Source organism: Stomoxys calcitrans, chromosome 5 (genome assembly GCF_963082655.1).
Source record: "Stomoxys calcitrans chromosome 5, idStoCalc2.1, whole genome shotgun sequence".
NCBI classification, from domain to species: Eukaryota; Metazoa; Arthropoda; class Insecta; order Diptera; family Muscidae; genus Stomoxys; species Stomoxys calcitrans.
Window position 1 is genome coordinate 110,903,396 of NC_081556.1, and position 19,988 is coordinate 110,923,383.

General features: G+C 40.1%; 3 protein-coding genes across 3 annotated transcripts; all 3 read left to right on the forward strand.

Moving 5' to 3' along the window:
• Nucleotides 1-6,795: 6,795 nt before the first annotated feature.
• On the forward strand, nt 6,796-7,353 carry LOC106095725 (uncharacterized). The gene has a single exon (XM_013263032.2). It carries the CDS (start codon nt 6,796-6,798, stop codon nt 7,351-7,353), a length of 558 nt encoding a protein of 185 aa, XP_013118486.2.
• Nucleotides 7,354-10,903: 3,550 nt separating this feature from the next.
• On the forward strand, nt 10,904-11,572 carry LOC106095716 (uncharacterized). Its single transcript, XM_013263018.2, has one exon. The coding sequence runs from the start codon at nt 11,047-11,049 to the stop codon at nt 11,455-11,457; it is 411 nt and encodes a 136-aa protein (XP_013118472.2). The 5' UTR covers nt 10,904-11,046; the 3' UTR covers nt 11,458-11,572.
• Nucleotides 11,573-17,237: 5,665 nt separating this feature from the next.
• LOC106095707 (uncharacterized) lies at nt 17,238-17,579 on the forward strand. Its single transcript, XM_013263006.1, has one exon. The coding sequence runs from the start codon at nt 17,238-17,240 to the stop codon at nt 17,577-17,579; it is 342 nt and encodes a 113-aa protein (XP_013118460.1).
• Nucleotides 17,580-19,988: the final 2,409 nt, after the last annotated feature.

Below are 19,988 nucleotides of genomic sequence, written 5' to 3' on the forward strand. Positions count from 1 at the left end.
ATTGTAAAGTTTCAGAACAAAATTACACTAGACAACAACATTGACAACAACCTTATAAAAAAGAAGAACAATTTGTATACAAACATAAGATTTATTTGAAAAGGGTGTTTGGGGGCTATCATTATCTTCTATTGTATAAAACGGTTGAAGGGGAGCATCCCCCCCCGACCCTCCCTTTACTCTAACTTTCAAAAACCCCAGATCTCAGAGATGGATGCACCGATTTAAGCGAAATTTTATGTGCCACATTATGGTACCCCAAAAACATGAAATTGGTATAAAATTTGGGGGTATAATAACCTGGGTGGACGCCCCATCCTTAAACCCACCCGAACGAACATGTTTACCGATTGGGGCAATATGGGTATTAAGTATTAAACGATAGTTATTTAAGAGTAGAGTACGAACTTGGCATACAAATTTCACCCTACGTGTTCGGGGGGGTCCCCCACCCCCTAAAAACCAACCCAACGGGACTCTTTCGCCGCTTTGGGCAATATGGGTATCAAATGAAAGGTATTTAAAAGTAGAATACATATCTGACATACAAGTTTGTTTTTTGGTGTCTGAGGCGCCCAAACCTTCGCATTCCCCTAAACCCCCTAGGAGGACATATTTACAAATTGGGACAATATCGCCATCACATGAAAGGTATTTATAAGTAGAGTACGAACTTGGCATAAAAATGTCACCCCAAGTGTCGGGACCGTACCCCACCCCCAAAAACACCACCGAACATGACACTTTTAACACTTTGGGTAATATGGGTATCAAATAAGAGGTATTTAAAAGTAGAGTACAAATTTGACATAAAAATGTATTCTTTGGTGTCTGAGAGGGCCTCACCACCCCCCACCCCAAAACACCACAGCAGGACATCTGAACCGATAGGGACAATATGGATATCAAATATTAAAAAGTATAGTAAAAAGCTAATCTAAAAATTTATTCCTTAGTTTTTGAGAAGCCCCAACCCCCAAAAACCCCTCAACAGAGCATATTTACCAGTTGGGACAATATGGGTATCAAATGAAAGGTGTTTGAAAGTTGAGTACACATCTGTTATAAGAATTTGGTCCATGGTGTCTACAGGGCCCCTCCAACCCCAAAACGGCCATGAATGCCCAACGTCACAAAATGTGTACAAAATTAAAGTTCCTCAGATTCGTAGTCAACTCTCAGACTACGAATCTGATATACACATTTGGGAACGATTCTGCGACCGGCCCACCCACCTCATACGCTTCAGGATCAAGATAATATGGGAATTAAGCGAAAGGTCTATGATAGTAGAGTTCGAATCTAATATTGATATAAGGATTCAAGTATCTAGGTCACGGCCTGCCGTCCTGCTGTTCAGCCGGACATGTTGATCTCGACATTTAAGGACTCCAATAAATTGTCTTTTGGGACTTAGCGTCGGGGGGACCGACCTTCTCCCTCCAATAAAAACAAATCCAAACTGTCATGTAGGACGACCGAAAATATATTGTATTCAAATGAAAGGATGTGTCAGAGGGCAATCGCTCTCCTTCCATCTTACCCAAAAAAAAAGGAATTGAAAATAATATAAATAAAAGGTCTTTGGTGGGAGAGTACACTTGTTACCCTCAAATTGGGATAGTCACAGGAGGAGGGATCTTTAAAAATGTGGTATCCCAAGTGGTAGCTTCGAAATATGTGGATCTGAAGGACACCCGAAGCCGTGAATATCTTAATCGCCACCTTCAAAATGCTTAACATTATGGGGCTCCTACAAAATCGTGTAGGATCGATAATGATGCCATTTTAGGGTCCGCCCCTCAACTCCCCTCAAACCGGCAATATTTGGCTACTATGGCAATAATGATATGTAATTTTCAGGCCAAATGTTTGGGGGTGGTGTCACCCCACAAACTCCCCCAAAACCAATTGCAATTGTGCCTCAAATAAAAGAAATTCCGTAAAAGGAATAGAGCTCGATGCTGATATTTTTCAAGGCTAAGTGCGTGGGTGGCCGTCCCACCCTACATACCCCTCAAACTGGACATATTTGTGGATTATGGCAAATAGGGGGCTCAAATCTGATATCTGTTTTATGGCCAAGTGTTTGAGAGAGGACTCATCTCATAAACCCCCCCTGAACTACACATATATACCGACTATAGCGATATGTAGCTCAAATGTGGTTTTTGGGAGTAGAGTATGAATAGAGTATGTATCTGGGGCCAAAGGTTTGGCTACTCCAATCCACCACCAAAACAAAAAGAATGAAGTAGACCTGACATCCAAACTTTAATGGACGAACCCTCCCCTTACCCTATTTTCAGATTTTGCCAGATTTTGGAGATGGGTGCACCGATTTATGCAAAATTTAGTTTGTTTATAACTCAAAAACAGAAATTTGGTATACTTATTTAAGGTGGGATGTCTAGGGCGGCCGCCATAACTCTGAAGCCCGCCAAATGGAAGTATAGACAATATTAGGCTCAAATGAAAGGTATTTGAGACAAGAGTTCGAATCTGATACATGGGGAATCCACCTCACCCCTAAAAATACCCATATACCGGAAATATTCACCGACCATACCAATATAGGGCTCAAATGAAAGAATTTTGGGAGTAGAGCACTAATATGATATCCACATTAAGGCGAAATATCTGAAAGGCCGTACCAGCACCCCCAAAACAGGACTTTTTTCCTGACCGTGCCAGTAAAGGGTGCAAATAAAATAAAAGAGTGAAAGAAGCGCATCGGAGCGGGTCCCGTCCAACTAGTATGGCATATAACCAACTTCTCGACTTGACTTCATGAGCCTCTAAAGCCTCTAGAGGGCACAATTTTCCGATTTGGCTGAAAATCTACAGGTAGAGTTTTCTTATTACTTCCAATAGCCGTTTTTGGTATGGTCCAAATCGGTCCATAACTGATACAGCTGCCATATAAACTTATCTGCAGATTAGACTTCTTAAGTGTCCAGATGTCGCAATTCTTATCCGATTAGTCTGAAATTTTGCACAATGAGTTTTGATGTGACCTCCAAAATCTATGCCAAGTATGGCCGGAATGGATTTATAACCTGATTGATATAGCTGCCATATGAACCGTTCTTTAGATTTTACTTCTTGAGCTTCTATAGGACCCAATTCTTTTCCGATTTGCATAAAATTTAGCTCGTGACGTTATGTTATGACTTCCAACAGCCCTACCTAGTATGGTTAAAATCGGCCCATGACTAGATAAAGCTGCCATACAAACTGAACTTCCGATTGGACTTCTTGAGTCCTTAGAGGTTGCAATTCTTATCCGATTTGGCTGAAATTTCGTACAATGACTTTTGATATGAGCATGCCAAGTATGGACGGAATCGATCCAAAAACTGATACAGCTCCCATATAAACCAATCTTCCGAATATACTTCTTGAGTCTCTAGAGGGTGCAAGTCTTGTCCCATTTGGCTGAAATGTTGCACAATAACTTCGGATACGAACTCCAAAATTTATGCCAAGTATGGTTCAAATCGGCCCATAACCAGATGTAGCTGCCATATAAACCGAACTGCCAATTTGACTTCTTGTGTCTCTAGGGTGCAATTCTTATACGATTTGCCTGAAATTTGGCACATGACGTTATGTTATGACGTCCAAAAGCCCTACCTAGTATGGTTCAACTCGGACCATAACCAGTTATAGCCGCCATATAAACCGATCTCCGGATTTGAATTCTTAAATCTCTAGAGGGCGTAATTTTTATTCCATTTGGCTGAAATTTCGCACAATGATTTTTGATATGAGCTCCGAAATCCATGCCACGTATGGAATCGATTCAAAACCTGATATAGCTCCCATATAGACCCATCCTTCGAATATACTTCTTGAGTCTCTAGAGAGCGCAATTCTAGTCCGATTTGACTGAAATGTTGTACAATGACTTCGGATATGATCTCCGTAATCTACAACAAGTATGGTTAAAATCGATTCACAACCTGAAAGAGCTGCCATATAAATCGATCTCCTGAGTTGACTTCTTGTGCTTCTAGAGGGCGCAATAGACTATACATTTTTATATTCACCACCGAAGGATGGGGTATATTCATTTTGTCATTCCGTTTGCAACACATCGAAATATCCATTTCCGACCCTATAAAGTATATATATTCTTGATCAGCGTAAAAATCTAAGACGATCTTGCCATGTCCGTCCGTCTGTCTGTTGAAATCACTCTACAGTCTTTAAAAATAGAGATATTGAGTTGAAATTTTGCACAGATTCTTTTTTTTTTGTCCATAAGCAGGTTAAGTTCGAAGATGGGCTAAATCGGACTATTCCTTCATATATAGCCCCCATATAGACCGATCCGCCGATTTAGGGTCTTAGGCCCATAAAATGTACATTTATTATACGATTTTGCTGGAATTTTGGGACAGTAAGTTGTGTTAGGCCCTTCAACGTCTTTCTTCAATTTGGACGAGATCGGTTCGAATTTGGATATAGCTGCCATTTAGACTGATCCGCCGATTTAGGGTCTTAGGCCCATAAAAGCCACATGTATTATACGATTTTGCTTAAATTTGGGACAGTGAATTGTGTTAGGCCCTTCGAAATCCTTCATCAAATTGGCCCAGATCGGTCCAGATTTGGATAAAGCTGCTATATAGACCGATCCTCCGATGTAGGGTCTTAGGCCCACAAAAGCCACTTCTATTATACGATTTTTCTGAATTTGGGACTGTAAGTTGTGTTAGGCTCTTCGACGTTCTTATTCAATTTCGCCCAGATCGGTCCAGCTGCCTATAGACCGATCTCTCGATTTAGCGTTTTGGGCCCATAAAAGACGCATTTATTGTCCGATTTCGCCGAAATTCGGGACAGGGAGTTGTGTTAGGCGCTTCGACATCCTTCATCAATTTGGCCCAGATCGGTCCAGATTTGGATATAGCTGCTATATAGACCGATCCTCCGATTTAAGGTATTGGGCCCACAAAAAACATATTTATTATCCGATTTTGCTGAAATTTGAGGCAGTGAGTTGTGTTAGGCGCTTCGACGTTCTTATTCAATTTGGCCCAGATCGGTCCAGAGTTGAATATAGATGCCATATAGACCGATCCTCTGATTTAGGGTCTTAGGCCCATAAAAGCCATATTTGTTATCCGATTTTGCTGAAATTTGGGACAGTGGGTTGTGTTAGGCCCTATGACATCCTCCTTTATTTTGGTCTAGATCGGTCCAGATTTAGATATATCTGCCATATAGATGGATCCTCCGATTTACAAAAAACACATTTATTATCCGATTTTGCTGAAATTTGAGGCAGTGAGTTGTGTTAGGCTCTTCGACGTTCTTTTTCAATTTGGCCCAGATCGGTCCAAATTTGAATATAGCTGCCATATAGATCGAACTCTCGATTTAAGGTTTTGAGCCCATAAAAGGCGCATTTATTGTCCGATGTCGTCGAAATTTGGGACAGTGAGTTGTGTTAAGACTTTTGACATCATTCTTCAATTTGGCCTAGATCGGTTCAGATTTGGATATAGCTGGTATATAAACCGATACGCCGATTTAGGGTCTTAGGCCCATAAAAGCTACATTTATTATACGATTTTGCTGAAATTTGGGACAGTGAGTCATGTTAAGCCCCTCGACATACTTCTGAAATATGGCACATCGGTCCAGATTTGGATATAGCTGCCATATAGACCGATCTCTCGATTTAAGGTTTGAAGCCTATAAAAGGCGCATTTATTGTTCGATGTCTTTGAAATTTGGGACAGTGAGTTGTGTTAAGACTTTTGACATCATTCTTCAATTTGGCCCATATCGGTCCAGATTTGGATATAGCAGATAGCAGACCGATCTCTCGATTTAAGTTTTTTGGTCCATAAAAGGCGCATTTATTGTCCGATGTCGCCGAAATTTGGGACAGTGAGTTGTGTTAGGCTCTTCGACATTTATCTGCAACTTGGTCCAAATCGGTCCAGATTTGGATATAGCTGCCATATAGACCGATATCTCGATTTAAAGTTTTGCGCCCAATAAAAGGCGCATTTATAATCCGATTTCACTGAAATTCGAACCAGTCACTTATGTTGGGCTTTTCGACATCCGTGTCGTGTATGGTTCAGATCGGTTTAATTTTAGATATAGCTACTAAACAGATCAAAGTTTTGTTTTACACAATTGAACAATGACTTGTTCTTATTAGTATTTGGTCCAAATCGGAACATATTTCGATATAGCTGATTTGTGGCATAAGGTATGTATTTTTCACCGGATGTTGATGAAAGGTGGTTTACATATATACCCGAGGTGGTGACCCGTTCGGCCCGGCCGAACTTAACGCCTTTTTACTTGTTACTTGTTGATATTATTGTTCTGTAGGCAAGTGTTATGGTCATTACAGAATTATTAGATGACTATTTCCATAGATTTGTAAATATTCACGACAAACAATAATTCATAGTTTAGTTATTACAAAATATGAATTAAATGAAAGTTTTTCGTTTTTTTCCAATTGCCTCCATAGAAGCTATTAGTGAATTGCAGTTTTTGAAGTAGATGAATCTTAGCAAACTTTAAGTACTTCCGTATAGAGTGATGGTAAGAGGATAGCAGGGAAATCAAGAATGTACTTTTTTATGCAGATATTCAGGGTTTTTATTTATGAAGGGTTTTTACATTTTTTATGAAATAAGTGTCATCATCGTCATCGCCTTCTGCTCAAAGGGTATAAAAGTAATCCAAATTTGGAAGGCATTATTAGTTTGATTCCTATACTTTACTGTTAATAGTGTTTACATCGTTTCCAACCATAACATGAAATATTTCATGATTGTGGCGCTTTTGGCTTTGATGGCCTCAAGTAACTGCCATCCTGCCTCCGATGATGAAGATAGCTATGCGCAGTCTAGCTTTTCAGCACATCCTGTTCGTAAAGTTCGTGCACTTGGTGGCCATGGTGGTCATGGTGGTCGTGGTTTTGGAGGTGGTGGTGGATTCGGAGGCGGCTTTGGCGGTGGCTTTGGTGGCGGTTATGGCGGTGGTGGCGGAGGAGGCGGAGGAGGTGGCGGAGGTGGTGGTGGACACGGCGGTGGTCGAGGTTTTGGTGGCGGTGGTGGTCGAGGTTTTGGTGGCGGTGGTGGTCGTGGCTTTGGTGGTGGTCGTCATCCAGGCGGAGGATTTGGTGGACATCCAGGCGGAGGATTTGGTGGACGTCCAGGTGGTGGATTTGGTGGACATAAAGGTGGCGGATTTGGTGGAGGTGGAGGTGGACGCGGATTTGGAGGTCGTCCCCATGGTGGCGGATTTGGTGGTCGTGGTGGTGGTCATGCCAGTGCCCACGCAAGTGCAAGTGCCTCGTCTTATGGTCACTGATTCTCATCAACTTGATGATGGGAAGCCAATGATTGTAGAATAAGTTCTTAAAGTGATTGAAAGAAGTAAATAATACCAAGTTTTAAATAAATCAGCAATTTGTGTTAAAAACAGATAAGAGAGATTTTATGAATTGGTGAAGTTTAGTTTAATCCCGATTTCTGTGTCTCACAAACTCCTTTTACTTTAAATTGGCTTTGCAAAGGGTCATAATGAAAGACCACAAGTGAAATTTTTATAATTTTCGTCAAATCATACGATGGGTTATTGAGCCAGCTATACCAGGTTATGGGAGGCCCTCGTTGCGCTACCCCCTGCATGTCCGCCCATGACTCTGAACGCCTGGGTGTGAATCCTGGCGTAAATATCAAGAAAGAGTTGAGCGGGGGTTATCCCTTTCTAATACTGGCGAGATTTGTGAGGTACTTTGCCATGTAAAAACGTCTCCCCAAAGAGGTGTCGCAGTGCGGCACGCCGTTCGGACTCGGTTATAAAAAGGAAGCCCCTTATCATTGAGCTTAAACTTGAATCAGACAACACTCAGTGATAGTTGAGAAGTTTGCATTTGCAGTTTATAGGAGGCTATCGTGTCGCAGAGGGTAGCACATCTGCCTAAGTCGTTGAACTCCTGGGTTCGAATCCTGGGCGAGGACATGAACAAACTATTTCAGGCGGTGCTTGGAATATTTGAGAGAAAGATTATTCGTAAAATATATGGACCAGTTTGCGTTAATGGAGAATATAGGCGTCGTATGAACCACGAGCTATATGACGACGATAGCATAGTTACACGCATCAAAATACAACGACTGCGTTGGCTAGGTCATATTGTCAAAATGAATAAAGAAGCTCCAGCAAAGAAGTCTTTTGAAGGCAAACACGGTGGTACACGCAAACCGGGAAGACCAAAAGCCCGATGGAAAGTTCAAGTTGTGGGAGACACCTCGAAACTTGGTGTCAGAGATTATAAAATGAGCGCAGAAGATCGAGGCGCATTGGAAATGGGAAAGCAGACATTACTACTGTTTTATCAAAAATAGGGCTGATGCTTTAGCAAACATTTCGGTCAGATAAAACAGCAAAGAAAATCTGTTGATTTAAATACAAAATCTGTTGAAAAACAATGGTATGCTATTTTTTACGTTCACCTGTTATTTGTTTTGATTACTTTAGGCATTTGTTTAGAAATTTTGTTAGAAGAAATGATTTTAATTTGTGGAATATTACTGTAAAAAGTTACCTTATCCATTGGTTTACATATCCAAATGTGACTTAGCTCGCTCGCATTTTTTGTGTTTGCTCGACTAGGGTGTACATGACTGACAAGGCCTTTTGTCTAAATTTAAAGAAAAAAGATAATGGAAAAGTGGTGATTATAAACATTCACTAAGACACTCATTTACAGTTGCAATTTATTTTTACACCCTCCACCATAGTATGGGGGTAAACTAATTTTTTCATTCATCCTCGAAATATTCGCCTAAGACTTCACAAAGTATACATATTTTTGATCATCATGACATTTTAAGTCCATCTAGCCATGTCCGTACGTCTGTCCGTCCGTCTGTCTGTCGAAAGCACGCTTACTTTTGAAGGAGTAAAGCTAGCCGCTTAAAATTTAGCACAAATACTTCTTATTAGTGTAGGTCAGTTGGGATTGCAAATAGGTTATATCGATCTATGTTTTGATATAGCTGCCATATAAACCGATCTTGGATCTTGACTTCTTGAGCCACTAGAGGGCGCAATTCTTATTAGATTTGGCTAACATTTTTCATGAGGTGTTTTGACTTCCAATACATTGTAGCTTCAATAGCATAGCAATTATTTTGGTGTATCCTTTGTTGGCCTAAAAAGAGGTACCGGGAAAAGAACTCGACAAATGCGATCTATGGTGGAAGGTATATAAGATTCGGCCCGGCCGAACGCTTTTACTTGTTTCTTTTAACATTCCCTTTATAATTAAGCAGCAGCCATTTTCAGCAAACAACAAACTTTTCAGCAATAAGGATGCTGTTCTGAAATGGCAGAACTACTTCTGTAATAGCAGAACTACTGCTGTAATAGCAGCAAAATTGACAACTAATATTCAGCAGACAGTGTTTGCTTTTTTCATTAAGCTTTTTTCTATGAGTGCATACAAATCGATCGCCCCGCTTCTGGAGGGTGCAATTATTAGTCGATTTGGGTGATCTTTTAAGCGTCGTATTTTTTGTCTGTTTGAGCTTTCATTTTTTGGTCTTAAAATCTTATTAGATTCCATCGCAGGATATTGTACGGGTATAGACCATGTCGTTCAATCATTTCTATTCAAAGAACAGCACGGCAAAGAACTTTCAAAAAGTAAGGCAAAATAAATGAAGTTGCTAAAACGTATTTGACCAGCTATTCCTATTGCGACTTCTGATTCGCGGAGAATCATACATCAGCGGAATTTGTCAAATGGATCATGGTGATTACAGCAACATCACACATGTTGCCCCACTTTTGAAAGTTCTTTGCTGTGCTACTTCAAATGCGATTAGTGGTGGAGGGCATATAAGAATCAGCCGGGACGAACTTAACGCAAGTTTACTCGTTCAATATATGTTGCATCCATTCACAGGATATTTTCAGATCATTATACATTTGATTGCCACTACGAATAACCACCATTGTGTTTGGGAACGCTTCCAGTACCATTTTGCGGCAAACGAACACTTTGCTCACTTTGAGGTGTTTTTGGCAAAAGCGCTTGTACACGACTCCTTTCGAGAACAACAAAAAAAAAAATTTCAGCGGTGGTTATCCCCTCGTAATGCTGGCGACATTTGTGAGGTACTGTACCATTCGGTAAGGCAGCCATGTATAAACTTCTCCATTAAGAGGTGTCGCACTGCGGCATGCCGTTCGGATTCGGCTATAAAACGGAGGCCCCTTATCATTGAGCTTAAACTTGAATCGGATAGCACTCTTTAATATGTTAAAAGTTCGCCCCTGTTCCTTAATGGAATGTTCGTGGGCAAAGTTTGAAATTTTGTACTTGATAACACTGCGTTTCAGCTACACTGTAGTACATCAATTATAAAGTGGACATTCGTAATGCGCCAAATATTTGAGAAAGTTCAAAACAAGACAGATCGATACTTGCCATCTAGAAAACCGCCTGCGGCAGCCCTTTATATTTAAAGGTATTTTAAAGCATGCGTGATTTTGGTATTCCTGTTCCAAATGTTCCTCAATTAAGGTTGGAAAACATCTTTTCGAACCGCTTTAAAGAATTCTAATTTTTTTTTTTAATCTGCCTACATTTTAGACAATTTATCACTTGAGCAACTACGAAACTTCCATGATTATAAATGCTAAACATATTTTTAAATAGAAACGTAGTTTTATTTTTATTCACCGGCGTTTACAGGCGTTTTGGCAACAATTAAATATGAAGGCGATAATTTGTATTCATTGATAGAAATGAGTGACAGGCCTGGCGCTAATTGTTTAAGAAGAATAGTAATTACACTAAAAACATTTCAAGAAGGAATTTTTTTCCATAAATTATTTAATTAATTATCTTCAAATTTGTCTAGGATAGTGAGCCACCCGAGTGTATAAATAAAGTGTAGCTTGGCGCTTATGTTTAGTCTTACTTAACTTAACGAGTTTAAACCCCAACAAATATTTTTGGCTGTCTACCAAACTAATTAGAACATCGATATGAAAGCCTTAGGAGCCTTGCTGATAGCGACCTTGGTGGTCTGTGTATTTTCTTATCCTCAGCCGGATACCGAGGCTGAAGCCTTGACCAGTGGTATAAATGATGATTTGTCCTTGGAGAAAGATTTGAATTCTGATAAGGAGATTATACGTCATGTTCGAGGATTTGGAGGTTTCGGTGGTTTCGGCGGTCGTGGTGGTTATGGTGGCTATGGCGGACGACCCTTTGGCGGCGGCGGTTATGGTGGCGGTGGATTTGGTGGAAGACCTTATGGTGGTGGATTTGGTGGCCGACCATATGGTGGTGGATTTGGAGGAAAACCTTTTGGCGGTGGAGGTGGTGGCTTTGCTTCGGCAAGTGCAAGCGCTAGTGCATCCGCTGGTGGTTTTGGCGGTGGATATGGGCGCTAAAAAGTGATTTGAAACAAAACTATATACCTGAAGTGAGGTCCAAATTTGCAGTAGTATTATCTTTAATTGAGTTTTATATTTAATAAAAAACATATTGTTAAAAACATGATATAAATTTTACAGTGAAAACAGTTCTATTAGCGCATTAAGAAGTATGCTTTTGTGGGTGACACTTCCTCTCAGGGATGTTGAGAACTGCAATCAATTTTCTATCTTAATTAAGACATTTTTGGAAATATTCGTCTTAAAATTCTTTATTGTCCTTGCTGGTAGCTGACACTAAGTATTACCAAGTGCACATTGGTATATCTGTCAAACTAGACCTGACAGCTACATGATTTTTGTTATTGACAGCTCTTTATATTATTTACAAGCCCAAAAAATAGCATTTGCCTCAGAGTTTATTTAAAGAGAAAGTGATTTGTGATTGAGTCCAAGCGTAATAGTGGCGGGAAAATAACTTTGGGCTATTGTTGGCGAACTTCAACACCTCAAAGTGAACAAACTGTTTGTGTATAGCACCATATATCGTTGCAAAGCTTGCCAAATGCCATGGTGGCGATCCAAAAAAGCATTGAATTCGAAGAAGCATTGAATTTGGATACCCACCACCACCTCGGATATATACATTAACCACCTTTCAACATAATACGGTGGAAAATGGTGGAATGCTAAAGAGTGATTTTTTAAAAGCTATAGGAAAGTTTTTCAAAAAAACACATAAAAGTCAGAAAAAGCATAATGTCGGATATATACATTAACCACCTTTCAACATAATACGGTGGAAAATGGTGGAATGCTAAAGGGTGATTTTTTAAAAGCTATAGGAACGTTTTTCAAAAAAACACATAAAAGTCAGAAAAAGCGTAAAGTCTTTATTTGAATCGGTTGTACGGTCCATATTATTTAATGTTTGATGATTATTTCATGCAAATGTTGACAGTGACTGCGCCTCAAATGGTCCATCAATTTAGTCCAATTTTAGCATACTCTTTCTAACATTTCGGCGGGTATCTCACGAATAAATGCTTCAATGCGTCAATTGAAGCGGGCTTTTCTGTATAGACATGAGCTTTAACATAGCCCCACAAAAAATTAGTCTAAAGGCGTTAAATCGTACAAACTAGGCGGCCAATTAACCGGTCCCGAACGTGAAATAATATGTTCAACGAATTCGCCTCTCAATAAGCCCATTTCTACACATGCTGTATGGCATGTGGCACCGTCTTATTGAAACCACATCTCATGCAAGTCAAGCTCTTGAATTTTGGTCAAAAAAAAGTTGGATATCATTTCACAGTAGTGCTCACCATTCACATTTACGATACGATTTGCATCGTCTTTGAAGAAGTACGGTCCAATGATGCCACCAGCCTTTAAACCGTACCAAACTGTGACTTTTTCTAGATGCATTGGTAGCTCTGACAACGCTTCTGGCTGATCTTCACTCCAAAATCGGCAATTCTGCTTATTTACGTGTCCAATGAGCCAAAAATGAGCTTCGACGCTGAACACAATTTTTCGATAAGAAAGTAGATCTTCGGTCAACTTTCCAAGAGCCCATTCACCAACTATTTTGCGTTGCGGTAGGTCGTTTGACTTCAATTCTTGCACCAGCTGTATTTTGAGAGGCTTCGCACCTTAATCCGTCCGTTAAGTAACAGAGCCCCAATTATAGACCAAACTGAAAATGTTTGACAGTGAAACAAAACACGAATCCTGCGTGAGCTGTTTAAAATAGGTAGCTCACTACCTTTAACCGATGTTGATAATAGCTATCCTTTGGGAGGTCTGTGTCCACAGTCGAGATGGAGAACTAAAAAGTGGAATCGAAACCGTTTCTAACATCAGACCGTAATGTAGAGCAAATGGAGAACTGAATCGTGAGAATATTGGCGGTCATAAGTGAACTCAAATTGCAGGCAAATCGGAAAAAATTTAGTATTTCTGGCCATATTTTGTGGGGAAATTGAAAGACAAATTCTGTTTTAACATCGGACAGTAGGGAAAATATTGAGATTTCTAGGGTACTTAGACGAAGGATCGGTTTATATGAGAACTGTATCTGCATGGGAACCTACCTAGGCCATATTTGCGGTAGGTATTGGGATTGAGATTTCTAGGGTCTTATGACGGAGGATCGACTTATATGAGAGCTGTATCTACCGAGGGACCTATCTAGGCCATATGTGCTGCAGGTATTGAAAGTCATTAGTGTAAGACAAATCAAATTTCTGTAAAATTCGCAAAAAACTGGCATTAATAGAAACTCGTGGGTGTAGAAGGTCGGTCTAAGCGATAATAGCAATATTTAAAATAGAACTATTGGGTTGCCCAAAAAGTAATTGCGGATTTTTTAAAAGAAAGTAAATGCATTTTTAATGAAACTTAGAATGAACTTTAATCAAATATACAAATATACTAAAAGTAACAGCTGATAACTGACAGAAGAAAGAATGCAATTACAGAGTCACAAGCTGTGAAACAATTTGTCAATGCCGACTATATGAAAAATCCGCAATTACTTTTTGGGGAACCCAATATATATTTATAGTTAATACTCCCAGTTATTTGAGTTTAATTTCTTTTCTTAACATGCGTTAATTTTTGCTTGATATTTTAATTATAATAAAATTATAATATAATCCATTTCACTTTAAAATCCTGTTTTTGGTTTGTTTGGCCACACTAGCGACAACCCACCTGTGGTGTGTTTGAAATTGACTTAGACAAACGCGTTTTATCCAACTAAAGACGAAATACTATAAGTTTTGGGAGAACAAATATCAGGTTTTTCAATTAGAGCGCCACAAAAGTTTTTTTTTTCTAAATAAAACAAAAACGGCTTTGGATATCAATGAAATTCTTTATTTCTGTGAAAGTACGTTCAATGCCATTATGTATGCAACTCGATTTCGATGGACACCACAGGCACACTTGCAGAAACTCCAGACGCCGAACCCAAATTTTGACACTTTTCAAGCATACATCAGCCGATACTGCTGCAATTTCGTGTTCGATATTCGTATGATCAATCATCAATCATCGCTGGCTTGTTGGCATAAATCATAGATAAGACGTAGCCCCACAGGAAATGGTCTAACGCCGTCAAATCGCACGACCTAGGCGGCCAATAGACTGGACCATTTCGTAAGATAACATGTTCACCAAACTTGGTTTCCAATAAATTGATTGTGATATTCGATTTGTGGCCTGCGGTGCCGTCCTGTTGGAACCACATGTCCTCCATGTCCATATCATCCAATTAGGGTTAAAAATATTCCGTTATCATTGAACGGTAGAGATTCTCTTTACTGCAAGACAGGCACGTGTTTGATCATCACGGAAGAAGTACGGCCCAATGACGCCTCCGAACCATAGACCGCACCAAATTTTTTCGGAATGCAATAATAATTTTTTCGGGATGCAATGATGACTCATGGAGTAGATGTGGATTGCTATCTGACCAATAACGCATATTTTTTTTTTCTTATTGACAAAGCCATTCAGGCAGAAATCAGCCTCATCGCTGAAGATGATTTTTTGATGAAAATTCGAATCATTTCAAGTTTTTGCTCAGCCCAATTCACGAACATGCGACGCATACATACACATCCATCATGAAATGGCAAACTTATCTAAAGAGAAATAGTACAGGTCATGAGAGAAGCCGTTGTACAAAATTTCAGCTAAATCGGATAATAATTGCGCCCTCTAGTGGCTCAAGAAGTCAAGACCCCATATCGGTATATATGGTAGCTATATCAGGTTATGGACCGATTTGAACCATACTTAGCACATTTGTTGGAAGTCATAACAAAACACCTCATGCAAAATTTCAACCAAATCGGGTAAAAATTGCGTCCTCTAGTGGCTCAAGAAGTCAAGACCCCAGATCGGTTTATATGACAGCTATATCAGGTTATAGACCGATTTGAACCATACTCAGCACAGTTGTTGGAAATCATAATAAAACACCCCATGCAAAATTTCAACCAAATCATATAAGAATTGTACCCTCTAGCGGCTCAAGAAGTCAAGATCCCAGATCGGCCTATATGGCAGCTATATCTAAACGTGGACCGATGTGGTCCATTTACAATCCCAACCGACCTACACTAATAAGAAGTATTTGTGCAAAGTTTCAAGCGGCTAGCTTTACTCTTCGAAAGTTACCGTGTTTTCGACAGACAGACGGACGGACAGACGGACGGACGGACATGGCTAGTTCGACTTAAAATGTCATGACGATCAAGGATATATATCCATTATGGGGTCTTAGACGAATATTTCGAGGAGTTACAAACAGAATGACGAAATAAGTATACCCCCATCCTATGGTGGAGGGTATAAAAGCAAATGTTATATCCAATTTTTGGTCCAAGTGTTTGGGGGACCACCTCTCTTCCCAAAACACCCCTAAATCGGACTTACATGGACCATGGCAATATGGGGCTCAAATGAAAGGTATTTTGTAGTAGAGTACGAAAATGATACTCACATTCGGGACCACGTTCCACCACGGGGTGGTTGATCGAAAAGTCCTCATGAGAATATCGGACTCTATCGAAGTCTTTCAAGAATGGAGTACATCTAACATCCAAACTTAAATGACCCTAAACCCTCGAAGCGATATGGGATTCAGATAAAGGCATTTATATTGTTATGCTGGTATTTCACTAATCCTTGTTCGGTTCCTAGAAGCTTTAATTTTTGCTGGTTTGACAGAAGTTCAGTTTGTATAAATTTTTGGCAGAATCCATGGTGGTGTGTTCTTAAGATTCGGCCCGGCCGAACTTAGCACCCTTTTACTTGTTTAATAAGCAAATGACTTATCGTGAGATCTGCAGGGTTAATCCCTTCAGAGTGTTTTGAAGCACTACAGTGTGGAATTTTGCTATTGTTTTACAACAGTGGCAGTCCCGTCTCTTTAGTATTCACACTAATTAATAAATAATTAGTGATCTTAACCAAGCTCAGATTGTTATCTTTATCAAATCGATTTGTTGTGAATCACACAACACAAACAAGTCAATGACCTCAGTTATAACCAGAAAAATCTCTAGGTTAGTTGGATTATCAATTACTCAACAACAAGTCATATGAATTAAAATTTCAACTTCAAGTAGACCCCCATACTTTTCTGCGTCAATTCTTTTTATAACAGGTTTAGACAAAATTCTATTCCCAAAGGGAACAATCAAAGCTGCGTTAAAAGAATTAAGTCAGCCAAGCAGCTTGAAGTCTACCCACTAGACCACCAACACAAATATCAATCACTTGATTAAGAATCCCCAAAAAAAAAGAAAATATCCTCGCCAAAGGCGCTCCTCGTGATCAATTGTCGTCATTCGCAGCATCTTCAAAGTTGTGTTTATCCCAGAAGTGTTTTTGTCTCTTCACTGCATGCGTTCGAGTTAAAACGTAAATATCTTGTTTCAAATATGTTAATTGGTGCTTGGCATATGCACGTTTGGGGAATTCACCATTCCGATTTCAATTCTAATTTCGAAATGGTACTTTTGTTCTTGAACAACTTGAAGCCAAACACAAAGACAAAGGTTCGTTCTTAAAATACAATCCCGTTTCTATTGAAGGCAGACTGGAATTGTGGCCTAAGAAATTTTGGAAGAACTCACCATAGCCGATAGGGTATAAAAATCCACAACATCTGTGAAAGTGGATATAGAAGCGTTTTAACAATCCATTGGAATAGAAGCCTTTGATAGAAAACTGTGCCTGTGATTTAAAGAACCAAGAAAGATAAAACAAAAGTCGAAATGAAATTCCTGATTGCCTTGTTGGTATTTGTGGCTGCAATGGCCAGCGCCTACTGCGGTGCCATCACCCTGGAGAGCGAAAACGATCACCTGAACGTGGACTCTGATGCTGGTCTCACACGTAGAGCTCGTGGTTATGGCGGCTATGGTGGATTCGGCGGTTTTGGCAGACGTGGTTTCGGCGGTGGTTTTGGTGGCTTCCCCGGTGGCGGTTATGGTGGCTTCCCCGGTGGTGGATATGGTGGATACCCAGGCGGTGGTTTTGGTGGCGGTATTGCCAGTGCCCAGGCCAGCGCTCAATCCAGTGCTTTTGGCGGTGGTCTTGGTGGCTATGGCAGATAATTTTAATGAAATAAACTCTTGTGATACTTGACAAAACCAAAAACCAAATTTTAAGATGTAGTTTTTCTTATTCGAATTTGCAATAGTGAAAACAATTTTTGATATTTCACCGTTTGCCTATCAACGCCACTGATTTCTGTTGATTGCGCTCTAGCCTTGTGTTTTTGTGCGCAAAGTTTCAGCTCAATGTCTTTATTTTTTAAAACCTTAGCGTGATTTCAAGAGATAGACGAATTGGACAATAAAATCACCTTTTATGGGCCCAAGACCTTAAACCGAGAGATAGGTCTATATGGACCTATCTGGGCGAAACTGAAGAAGGATATCGAGAGGCCTAAAACAACCCGTTGCCCTAAATTTCAATCGAAATCAGACAAAAAATGCGCCTTTTATGTGTCCAAGGCCTTAAATCGAGAGATCGATCTATTTGACAGTTATATCCTTTTCTGGACCGATCTGGGCCAAACTGAAGAAGGATGTCGAGTAGTCTTACACAACTCACTGCCTCAAATTTCAGCAAAATCCTATGGTAAATGTGGCTTTTATCGGCCTTAGACCTTAAATCGACAGATCGGTCTATATGGGGGCTATATCAAGATAAAGTCCGATATGGGCCATCTTCGAACTTCCAACCTATGGACAAACAAAAAAAAATCAGTGTCAGCTTTATATCTCTATTTCTAAAGACTATAGCGTGGTTTTAATAGACAGACGGACGGGCATGGCTAGATCGTCTTAGACTTTCGACTTTATAGGGTGAGAAATGGATATTTCGATGTGTTGCAAACGGAATGACAAAATAAATATACCCCCATCCTTTGGTAGTGGATACAAAAGGCGTCTCAGGCAGTGTGTAATCCTCATATTACACACTGCCTGACATTGTATTAAAGAAACACAGTGGAGGCCGCATGACCATAGGGAAAGCTCTCTTAGCCTCGCAGCAGTGGTCCCAGCAATTTGTCTAACCAGAATGTTTAGGGACATTAGGTGTAGCATTAAATTCAGTGCATCAGATGGTGTCGTCCTCAGTGCTTCTGTGAGCACAAAGAAGCCATTGTGTGGATCCGGCTGAGTATAAAACAGTAGGTAGACTTTTGAAGCCCTGTCCTCCAAATTACAACACCATATAGCATTATAGGTCTGACAACTGCCGTATACAGCCAGTGCATGACACGTGGTTTAAACTCCCCAAGTTTTGCCAATGGTTATCACGAGAATAGGTTGCGAATAGTGGAATGCTCCATACGGAGTAGCTGCAATTGCAGTCATCGTGCGGAAAGCCTCAGTGAGAGGACGGGCGGCACCGGGTCTTGCATAAATACTGAGTGGCTATGATACTTGATATGACAAGACGAGTTATCGAGGCCTATAAATAACCAATGGCCATCATGTTTCCGCTGCGATCGGTCCTTTTGACCGGAACAAGCTTGCCCACCTATAGGAGGAAGATGAGGATCGCCAACTCCACACATAGACATGTGGCTGCAACAACAACACAACCTTTTGCCTGGACTATTGCTGCTCTGAGTAGATCAAAAAAGTAGTTTTAAGTTTCACGAATATCTGTTGAAATTATGCTACAGTGTTAAAAAGAGACAGGTAAAAACGTGCTAAGCTCGGCCGGTCCGAATCTCATATACCCTCCACCATGGATTGCATTTGTCAAGTTCCTTGCCTGGTATCTCTCTAAAGGCAAACAAAGGATAATAGGCATAATGGATAGGATTTGCTATGCCACATCAGATTATGGACCGATTCGAAACATTCTTGGTTTGGATATTGGAGACCATAGCAGAAGTCTTTGTGATAAATTTCAGCCAAATCGAATAAGAATTGCGCCATATAGGGGCTCAAGAACAACAAGTAAAAGCGAGCTATGTTCGGCCGGGTCGAATCTTGGGAACCCAAAACCATGGATTCTCCTAAAAATGTATACAAAATAAATGTACCGTATTTGGCACAGTTGTTAAAAGACATAACGGAACACTTCATGCAAAATTGCAACCAAATCGGAAAAAATTGGGTCTTGTTAGGGCTCAAGAAGTCAAATTGGGAGATCGCTTTATATGTGAGCTATATCTAAATTTAAACCAATATGACCCATTTACTATCCCCATCAACCTACGTCAATAGTAAATATCTATCCAAAATTTTAAGCGGCTAGCTTTACGCATTCGACCGCTATCGCGATTTTAAAAGACGGACGGACGGATGAACGGATGGACATGGCTAGATCGACTCAGAAAGTCGAGACGGTCAAGAATGTTTACAATTTATGGGGTCTTAAACGAATATTTCTAGGTGTTACAAACGGAATGACTAGATAAGTTTACCACCATCCTATGGCTATCATACCATCAAATGGTATTGGGAAATGTTAAGAACCTCCACAAGAAAGGCGGTATT

Excerpts from the sequence above, each read along its gene's own strand:
- LOC106095725 (XM_013263032.2), top strand. The coding sequence starts at position 6,796 with ATGAAATATTTCATGATTGTGGCGCTTTTGGCTTTGATGGCCTCAAGT.
- LOC106095707 (XM_013263006.1), top strand. The coding sequence starts at position 17,238 with ATGAAATTCCTGATTGCCTTGTTGGTATTTGTGGCTGCAATGGCCAGC.
- LOC106095716 (XM_013263018.2), top strand. The coding sequence starts at position 11,047 with ATGAAAGCCTTAGGAGCCTTGCTGATAGCGACCTTGGTGGTCTGTGTA.